General features: G+C 32.7%; 1 protein-coding gene across 1 annotated transcript; it reads left to right on the top strand.

Annotated features, from left to right (window-relative positions):
- Positions 1-3,556: 3,556 nt before the first annotated feature.
- Positions 3,557-9,111, top strand: LOC122317298 (thioredoxin F-type, chloroplastic-like). Its single transcript, XM_043134297.1, has 3 exons — positions 3,557-3,999; positions 8,650-8,749; positions 8,842-9,111. Exons 1-3 carry the CDS (start codon positions 3,704-3,706, stop codon positions 8,974-8,976), a joined length of 531 nt encoding a protein of 176 aa, XP_042990231.1. The 5' UTR covers positions 3,557-3,703; the 3' UTR covers positions 8,977-9,111.
- The last annotated feature ends 2,051 nt before the right edge of the window (positions 9,112-11,162 follow it).

Consider the following 11,162-nt stretch of genomic DNA (forward strand, 5'->3'; position numbering starts at 1 on the left):
GATATCTCAATGTAGATTTTACAAAGAGACATTTATGTTAGAATTTGAATCCAAACTGTAGAATATTGCTGTCATCAATCCTTCTGCTCACTGTCTCCTATTTGTAAATTCTTCATCACAATCATTTATTTTCTTTTTTCTATTGGGTTTCACGAAATTATTGTCATTTTATAAATTACCCGATACAACTCAAAAGTATCAAAATGAATTTTTGCAGCTTGTTTCTCTATAAAATAGCATAAAATGAAAGAAGATCGTGGTTTCATTTTATGGATTTTCAATGTGTTTCAGTTGGGGATGACACATATATGTTCATTGGAGGAGTAATATTTATAAAGTGTGCAAGTGCCATATATTTGCTATGAAAAAGAATGAGTATATTATTAAAAAATTAATTTTTTTTCATATAAATGTGGTATTTATTTACTTTTTTTAAAGTGATTGCACGATACTTATACATTTATGACTACAATTATCATTTCTCTCATTGAAAACCAAGGTAAACATTAGAATTATGGGTCTGCCTCTAAAAAATGAGGGGTTTTCAATAAATTTACAAGGTGACGTCTTTCTCTCTCTCTGTTTTTTTTTTTTTTTTTTTTATGCTAAAAAAGAAATCGTGAGTTAGTTTTTATGATTTTCTTTTTATTTGCTTGTTTGAAGTGCAAGTAAAAGAAGGGGAGGGACTCATAAAATAGGAAAACTCTCATATTGGTAGGTCTGACAACGTGTAGTTGAGAGAAAGAATAGCTCTTAAACTTCGTTCTTGAAAGAAGAAAAGAACAAAAGAAAATGAAATGTTAGAATGTATACGTGCGTGTATCTTTAGAGCTTGCTTCAGTATTCACGAAAGTGGCATGCTTTCAATTTGCATGGCTGGTGATTGAGTGTTCAAAGGCATTGGGAAGAAAACAAATATCCAAACTGAGGGTTACGAGTGTTTAGAAATTAATCTTATATATTGTATAATTACAATTTTAAGTTTAAATATTCTTAAAATATTTAAGATTGCCCTCCAATACTTAAACACATGGTGTATCATTCAAATATTCTTAAATCTATTAATATAATAGTCTTGATTTTACATATTAAAAAATCTAACTCACACGTGATATAATGTACTTTCAGCTTTCACCATTAGAGCCCGAGAGGGTAGCACCGATACGGCGTGCTTTTAAGCCTACATCTATGCCATTTACCCAGCCAAATGTCATTTCTTTTATCAGAACAAACAGATTTGTGAGAGAGTAGAAACAAATCTTTTTATCATATTTGAGATTGAGAGGAAGCAAAGCAAGAAAAAAAATCCATAAAACTCAAAAGTCTACCCTAACACTATAGACATGAAAAGCAGAATTGGTAAAATATTTGATCTCTATCTCGCTTTATTTACCTTTGGTGTGTATTATGCGGTTTATTTAGTTTCATATCAATGATATCATATAAAATTTTCTTGTATTTTTGAGCTTACATAGTTACGTGATTTTTTATTTTTTCTCATCTTGGTCATTCTAATTTGACATTTCAGTTTGAAGGGAAAATCCTAATATGGCATTTCAATTTCTTTGAAGGAAAAATTAATCTTAAGATGACATTTCGATTTTTTTTTTCTTTTTGTAAAGTTCTTTAGCAAACTAAGGGAATCCTGAAGAAAACTATTTTATAAAATAATTTATAGACATATATTTTTTATATACAATTTTATTACGTACGATTATTTAGTTTTTATACTCACGTGCAAAAAATATATCTAACTTATGTTGATACATATTGCACACTTTGTCAATTGCCTTCCAGACACCAAATTCTAGTTCTACGCTTGGCTATACACATCATCCCTTTGATTATCATCTTATGATATAGTATTAAATAATTATAGATTATTTATTATGTTTCACTTATAGGCTTATCATTTAATGTTATATCAAGAAATGGTGAGAAAATGATGATAAATAGATTTTGTCTTGAATAAAAAATGAAAGGAAAGGTGGATAACTAATAGAAGAATTCAACATTTTCTTGACTAATTAAGCCTCCTTGATTTTAAGTGTTGAACAACTTTTCTTGTTCGGAGAACACTATCTAGGTAATGTTCTTGACTCTTGAGCATGGGCGAGCTCTAATTACAAACTCGATTGTACTAAATTATATGTTTGCCATGTCTTAAAATGATGGTTATATTGCATTGAGAATTTCTTTTTTTTTTTTAAAGAAAAATATGATAAATGATGATCAAAGCACAAGCGAAGGATAGCGCAATTCATGGGCCGGACTGTTATCTTTTATCTACAAAAATTTGAGCAATCCTAAATATAATTTTAAGAATTATAAATGAGAATATTATATATAGTTGTAAAATATATAAATACTAAAAATACAATTTATTATTAAAAGTTAATTTTTTTATATAAATTTTATATTTATTATAAAGATACAACTGCCCGTATCATTCCTCAACACTTGTTTTAGATTTATTATTGTTGGCAGGAGACCATTCCGCCTCCTATATTTTATGTGGTCACGGAAGCTCCGACACTTAAAAAAAATCAAACAAATATATCTTTATAAGATACTAAAAAAGATTAAAAACATCCACGATTTTCGTAATCTTTCCCAGGGCAATTTTGTCTTTTCACAATCGGACCACCAAACGAACCCATTATTTGTCCCATCGCTTTCGCTTTAACCCCCCACGTCTCTCAGTATCTGTTGGAAAATGCCAGTGTCGTTTTCTCATATCAATGATTTTCAGTAAAGAGATGAAATTATATTTTTTTAAAATAATTAAACCATCCTATAATTTTGGAAAAATAGATTCAATATTAAAAAGAGAAATAATATTTATAATTTTAAAATATATAAATCTTATACAATCATTTAAAAAAATTAATAATTTGTATAAATTTTAAATAGTTTATCTATAAAAAAACGGAAACTAACTATGAAAAAGTATAAAAGAATATATTATTTTTTAATAGGTAAATTCATTTCTATTTAGTATTACTGATTTGAGTAAATTTAAAATTTATACGAAAAAGTAATTTTTTTTGTAATAAATCTTATTCTTTTTAAAAAATTCACAATATTTATACATTTTAAAATTATATTTAATATTACTCATCTAATAAATTCTAATTTTCGAACGAAAGATCTTGATTCGGAACCCTCGTTAATTAAAAAAAAATCTTATGCACGTGTAAAGGATATTATAATCCTTGATGCACCCAAAACTTTTGGATTAGAACAATAACTGACGGATATTCCCTCTCAACATCCTAAACACCTTTTTTATTCCATACCGACTAAGATATCCCTTTATTTAATTTTTTTCAGAAGCAAAACTCTATTTATTTTCTAAAATTAAACTTCTGTATGGCTGCTTTTGCGAAAACAAAATTAAATTAATTATTTAAAAGAAATCGACAGGAGCTTCTTTTTTTTTTTTTTTTTTTTGGAAAATATAATGTTTTTAACTCTTAAAAAAATCTAGCTACCATATGCACAGATAGTGACGAAAACAACCCCCCATGTTTTCTAAGCCACCAGAAACACGAGGTCCATCGCGTCTTTTCACTCATCTCCTCCTTCCACTCTCAATATTCTCGGGAAACAAACACTCACCACAAAGTGCATACCTCCGCATCCATCGCAAACCTCTACAGACTACGGCTCTATCTCTCACTCTCTCTCTCTCTCTCGCGTAATGGCTCTCAACCTTTCTCTATCCAGTCCTCCCATTCGCTCCCATCAACCTCTCACATACTCCGCGAAGCACCCGATCGCGCTTCTCGGCTCCTCATCCACCTCCTTCTCCACTTTCTCGCAGAGCAGCTTGAAGAAAAGCAGGAGTTACCTTGGTGCAGTGGTAAGATCCAGTCTAGAAACGGTTGGACCCACGGTTAAAGTTGGCCAGGTGACTGACGTCGACAAGGACACCTTCTGGCCCCTCGTCAAGGCCGCCGGCGACAAGACCGTCGTCCTCGACATGTACACTCAATGGTGCGTAGTTCTTTAGTTTATCTGTTTGGTTGTGTGGTTTCAGAGAAAGCCCGAGAAGCTGGGAAATGAAATTTAGAAGAGACAATAAAGAAATTAGAGTTTTTGGAGTATTAGTTGTTTACTTATAATGGAAATATGTTTTACGCGAGTTTCTGTTCATCCAAGGATGATCTTCTTCTTTTATTTTTCATTTACGGTTTTTATAGTTTTTGTTTTATGCTTGGTTGCTGAAAAAGTAGCGAAGATAGAGGAAACATGAAAGAATATGGACACAGAACGGTGGAAAAAAAAAAAAAAAGCAAATTCTTAGAGCTTTGCCAAGTTTATAATTTAGTTAGAATGTTAACTTTTTGCCGTAGCATAGACTTCTAGATAGATTAGTTCACATTGAACTAGTCTAAATAATAATAAAATATTATATATTTTAATAATATTTGAATTGTTTTTTTAATATTTTACTAATACACTTCATATATTAGTTAATTAACTTTATTAAATAAATTATTATTTAATTATTTAACTACAAATTATTATTTTTCAACTATTTTGCCAACCATTCACCCAACAAACACATATATAATAACATACCAACATTTCTTCTACCCAACTTTTATATTCTACCAACATCACATATATAAACATACCAAGCATTCATGCAAAACTAAACAAAGTAACGAAATTTCATTCCCATGAATTGATCTGCAAGCTTAATGATGCACAATTAAACAAATCACTATTTTACAAGCAGAGAACAGGATATGCTTTTTTTTTTTTTGATACGTTAGAAAAAAGGCTGTGATTATTGTTGTACTTCAACGATGATAAAAAGAAAGACTGATAAATTTACACCATGGTTTTAGTTTGGCTGCAATAATGATCTTCAATTTAGTATGGCCCCATATCAAGCATTCCTTTAAATGAAGGACTACCACATAATTAGAGCATATTACTTTTCTTGAACATGGTGCATAATGCTAATAGTATACTGCGCTTTTCTTTGGGAACTTCTGTTTCATATAAAATGACGGGCCTGCTTGGCTTAATAATGAAAGAAGCTTATGAAGTTAGATGGTAATTGGATATATTCAGATGTAATTTTGCTTTTCATCTGCTCTGAGGAGATCAAAGATAACAAATTTGGGTTCTGGAAGACCAAGGGGAATGCTTGTGAAATTTTCTCAAACTCTGTCATTACTAGTTTGAGAACTACTATCGAATTTTATGAAGGCCAGGCTCCTCATGGGCGTAAAACTGAGTGGGTGATGCATAAGTACAGGATATTGCAGAGAGAACCTTGTGTCCACATATGCATCTTATGAACCTAAAATATTAATGTTGAACCACACAAATCCCAGTAAACAGATGCATAGGATCTTATTATCTATTTGCACAAACTTATATATTTTGTAACATATGCCGAGGAGCTAATTTATTGGTTTTTCTGCATATGGTAAGTCAAATCCCTTATCTGGGTTTTGGGTATTTGACAAGGTCCTATCATTTTTAATACCTGGCTCTGGTTTGAAATTTTTTAGCTTCTCAGGTGGGGAGTAAGAGGTTTTGGGATCTTGAATTTGCTCTGTTGGTGCTAAATTTACGTGGGCATTGTGTAAGTATGTCCCACTGCATCAGTTTTGGACAAGGTTGAAAATATAGGAATGGGGTCTTTTATACTTTTTGTTAAGGTACTTATTTATTTGTGGCTTAGTGTTTAGTCTGGGGATCCTTTGGATTATTTTATTTTTCTTTGGTCACTGTGTTTTATCGTTTCGTGGGTATTTTATCAGTTTGATTCTGGTTTCTAGGCTCTAAGATTGGGCATTGCATATATCGATTGTAGCGTTAGTATTATCTTTTTCATTTATTTAATTATATTAATTTATCCTTTTGTGTCTGGCTACTGCATCTGGATTTATTTGGCTATGTTGGCTACTGCATCTGGATTTATTTGGCTATGTTTGGATGCTGAGAAAATGTAGGAAAATAAATATATTGAAGTTTCAAACCTTAAAAAATCTCTGCTAGTTCATAGGCTAATTCAAACCTACAATCACAACCAAGTACTTTTCTGCTAATTCATAGGCCAATTCATGTACAAACGATATAAAATAGAAATATAAAGTAGCATAACGAGGAAAAAGAAGTCGTCATTACCTCAAAGCCAAGACCTAGTGAAGAGCCAAATATTTGCGGTTTGGAGCTTAAATATCTACAGAGGGAAAAATAGAGAAAGAGGGTGACTTCCGCAATGAAGAACCAAAGATTCGCCTAAGGGGATGACTTTTGCAGTGAGGTACCCTCTGGAGTGATTTCCTGGATGGGTAGTGATTTCCTCGACCCCTCTCAAGCGCGATTTACTCGGACCAGCTCACTAAGATTTCCTCGTGCTCCTCAAGTGTGATTTAGATGGGGAAGGGTGAGTTTATGAGGTTGGGTTTAGCGAAACCTAAATCAAAAATGGAGAGAAGGGGATGAAGACAGAGAAAGGTTTCGGGAAAGAGAAAGAGACAGAGAAGCGTTTCGGGAGAAAGAAAGAAAAGAAAGAGAAATTGAGTGTTTTGGGGACGAAGACAATGAAAAACGGAGGGAAAGAGAGAGCGGAAGGTACTTCATAAATGGTAAAATATTACTTTGCTCTTTGTACAGTCGTTAGCCAGACATGGAGAGCTGCTAAGAAATATTGTAGCAGTTATGTCAAGCTTTCCAATTTTAGCCAGGCTGTTGCAGATGAATTTTATCAGATTTGCTTTTATTTTAGACTTGCAGTGGACAATGGCGAGGCCATTGCCAATGCTCTTAGGTGTGTTTCGTTGGTGTTGTTAGAAGGCATTTTCCTTCTACGATTTGGATGATGAATTAGGAGCGTTGAAATTTTAAATTCGTTTGTGGGTTGGAATTAAATTCTTGTATGAATTCTTAATTTTCGGAATCCGTTCTTTTGGTTTCTAATAGAAATGCGTTTGAGATTTAGTGGCTGTTCAGGTTTAGAAAGTTTGTTATCAAAAAATTCTTGCGTGCCAAGTGTGAAGTAGATTCGTTTGTTTTTTCAGGGAAATCAAAATTGTTAGTCTGCAGCGTTACAAAGCTTGAAAATGATCCATCAATCAATCGGAACATTCCAGCCATTTCCCTCCCAAACCTTTTTTCACGATTAATTTTGATGTAGCAGATACGTAATCTTGCTTCTTCAATACTGCCATTGGCAGGAAACTAATCTCGTGGGGTTGTACAAGCTTGGGTCAAGAGAAATGCGCCCCCAGAGCATTTCTCTTTTTAAGTTGACATCTGTTCTTTTGTGGTCATTACCTTGCTCTTGGTATTTTGAACTTACTTCATGCCTCCCCAGGGCATTTTCATCTTCATAGGCTTGAACATACTTTGGGAATGATATTCCTCCAAAGTTAATTGGACAAAATAGATTGGGTTTCTTTGGGATGTGCATTGAGTGCTTGTCACCCACCCTCAGCTGGGTGACCAAGCCATTGAATTCAATTTAGTGTACAAACAGGGGACTACGAGTCTATGATCATTAAAAGATAGAAGCGATGGAACCGAACCTTTAAAGGTTCAGATTTGTACTCAATTGAGGCTGATCTGAATTTCTACTCATTTGGTATTTCTTAACTTGTATATATTATTAGGATCCAAGATCCAGTGGTTTCCATGACTTGTTATAAATATGAGTCAGCAGGCCAAGTATGTAAAGCTCCCAACTTCTCCAAAATCATCTTCATTTTTTTCTGAACTCTAGGATTTTCGAATATGAGCTGAAATTTTAGTATGTTTGCTTTTATTTTAATTTTGTTATGTAATTCTGTTTTATTTGTGGATTGTGTGATGCAACCATACTTTGAGGTGTAGTGCCAAGGAAAGTGTGATGCTTAGGAAGTACTGATCATAGCCAGAAACAGCCATCTTGGTTTACTGCTCATGGCCAGGAACAGCCATCCTGAACCTACGTCCTCTTTTGTCTCATCTTCACATGCACCATTAGAAACCCTCTATTCTCTAATATATTCCTGTCCTTTTGTCATCAAAATACTAGCCATAACTTTTCCTAGACCCTGAAATATGCTACTGTTCAGAACCTTCTTCATTTTATCTGACATCACACTTCGTCAAGCATCACTTCCTTAGACCATCTTTGTTTGACATCAGTCCTAATATATTTATATGACAGTAGTTTGTTGAATACAGAATTGCAAACATACTTCTATATTGGGTTTTATGTGCATAAATAAAGATCATCATAGTTGAGATTATTTTTGAATTGTGTTTTATTATTTTTGGAATCATTCTCAGGTTTGTAGGAATTTTTGTTGTTGGTGCTGTACAATGGGATAGTATTTGAAAATTTTAGGGGTGAGCACCGACTTGTGTAGGCTTCGAGCTGACTCCGACTTGTTGGAGTTAGAGCGGAGCCAGATTCGGAATCAGATTTTTCGGGTTTTTGCTCAGCCCTATTTGGAATTTGATGCGATCCAGTGAGAGACCTAAGTGAAAAAAGTCTCAATGGTTCATTTACACTACTGCTAAGAGTTATATTATATAGTAGTGATTTTGTTTTTCATTGATTATTGAGTTTTTGTGCCCACGCTATCCACTTCTCGAACATTATCTTTATTTCTATTTGTTTCATTAATTCTGCAGGTGTGGTCCATGCAAGGTGATGGCTCCAAAGTTCAAAGAACTTTCTGAGAAGTATCTTGATGTTGTCTTTCTAAAGCTTGACTGCAACCAGAACAATAAGGTCTGTAGTCATCATGCATTTTGCGATACCTTGGCTTAAGCTTGAGCATACACACAACTCCACTCTTTCTTATTCTTTACAATTGCTGGCAGCCATTGGCAAAGGAGCTCGGGATAAGAGTTGTTCCAACATTCAAGATTCTGAAGGAGAGCAAGGTTGTAAAAGAAGTCACAGGTGCCAAATTTGATGATCTACTCCTTGCAATTGATACTGTTAGATCCAGCTAGAAACTCTCTTCTCATTGTTTTCCCTGTGAAATCATGTTCATAGTATATTGGACAGATTCTGCCTCAAACTAATTAATGGACTTTTGTATGTATCGATCATTAGTTTTTTGTTATGAAATTATACTGAAAGCCAAAGGAGTCTCAGTATCGTTTTTGTTATGCAATTAGTAGAGAGAAGAAGTGTCATCACATTAACAGAAAAGAGAATCGAACAATTAATTTACAATCGAATAATGTAAATAATAAAAAAGAAGGAATGGAAATAACATATAAATAATAATAATAATAATAATAATAATAAAATAAAAAGTCCTAGCAGTAGCTCCTAGTGGGAGCCATAGCGGAAGAGTAACATTTTCTAATCAATGAATGCTCTGTTTTATAGTACATATAAGAACATCCTCATCCGGTTCTCCAAAGCACCGGATTTTTCATAATTTGTGATTTATTATGGGGTTTTGATCAAAATGGCCTTCACATCTGGATCCCTATTTTAGGAAAAATGTTTAAGAAATAAACAGTAAGTCTCCATATTTGGAGTTTCACCATTCGTTCCCTAAATTATTTTTATCAATATTTTATTCTAATATATAAAATAAATAATTTTTCAATCATCTACACTTTCTTTCGTATTCATATTTATTATAGTTTTAAATAATAATTTTAAAAATAATTTAATTAATTATGAAAATATAAAAAAATTAATTTTAAAAATATTATCATATTTACAAAAAAATAATTTAAATTTTTGTTTAAAATATTCACTAGAGTAATAGTTCAAAAAATAAGAAAAAATATTAAGTAGTTAAATTTGTAAATAGAAGTGAAAGAAAAAAGTAATAAAAAAATAATAGAAAAATATTATTTAATAGAATAGACATAGGGATGGGGAATGAGATGTAGGAAGTTTTTGAAAGATGAATAAAATTCAAGAAAAAATTTAAAGAAATGTGATTTTGAGTTAAATTATAAGAATGCGGATGAAGAATGTGATAATGATGGTCTAAGAATGGTAAACAAAATGTAATTGTACAATCTAGCCTCCCGTACGATCTGATGTGTAATTGTAAAAGCCACCCTCGGGATGAGTGTAGATGTTAAGAATATCCATCTTGTTCAACAATGAATTGAATATAGGAGAATATAAATGGTTTAGTAAGGAAATCAGCTAATTGATTTTAAGAAGGAATATGAAAAGTGAGGCAAAACATCAACTTATATTTCTTTTTATTTTAACCAAGTGGCACTACAATTCAATGTGTTTGGTATGCTTGGAAAAACTGGTTAGTTGCAATGTGGAGGGCAACTTAATTGTCTCAAAATAGTCAAGCAACTTGTGAATGATCTTGGTGTAGATCACAAAATAGAGAAACGATCCATGTAATCTCATAGGCTGCAGTAGCCATAGAGCGATATTCTGCTTTAGCAGAAGAATGAGCAGCCGTGTTGTTTCTGACTTTCAAGAAATGAATTAGCAATAGCCTGAGATTGAATAACTAGTCCAATTCGAATTAGCAAAAACCTTGACATGTAGAGATGAATTAGTTGGAAAAAAATGCCTTAACCAGGAGAATTCTTAATGTATAGAAGGGTTCTATGTGCTACTTGGAAGTGTGTATGAGGATCATCTCAAAAGTGGCTAAAATGATGGACAGCAAATGTAATGTCAGACCATGTATGAGTAAGATAAAATAATCTACCAACGAGTCTTATGATGGATCTGACAATAGGTCACCATCAGTTTTAAATACTTTCAGCTGGGAGTGTACAATAAGGGCTTTGCTACACGCAGTCGGGAAACGCAGTCGGCGTGCAGTCGGCTGTACGGAATGAATAAAAAAAAATTATAAAAAAATTATTTTATATTCAGGGAGACCTGCATGAATTATAAAAAGCTATAAAAATAATTTTTTTTTTTCATGTAGGTCCTGTATTAATTTTTTTTTTACAGCCGACTGCACGCCGACTGCATTTCCCGACTGCACAAATCATTTCTCGTACAATAAAGTCACATGCCGACCTGAGCAAAAGTTCTGAAAATAACCAAGCTGATGAGAAACAGGTTGGGAATCGAAATAATTCTCACTATATTTTGAAAGTTATTGGGCAGAACCTATTTGAGACTCGAAATATGTGTTAAACGGCGTCATTAAACTATTATTACCTGCAAAAAGAAAAGAAAAGAA

Source organism: Carya illinoinensis, chromosome 7, assembly GCF_018687715.1.
Source record: "Carya illinoinensis cultivar Pawnee chromosome 7, C.illinoinensisPawnee_v1, whole genome shotgun sequence".
NCBI classification, from domain to species: Eukaryota; Viridiplantae; Streptophyta; class Magnoliopsida; order Fagales; family Juglandaceae; genus Carya; species Carya illinoinensis.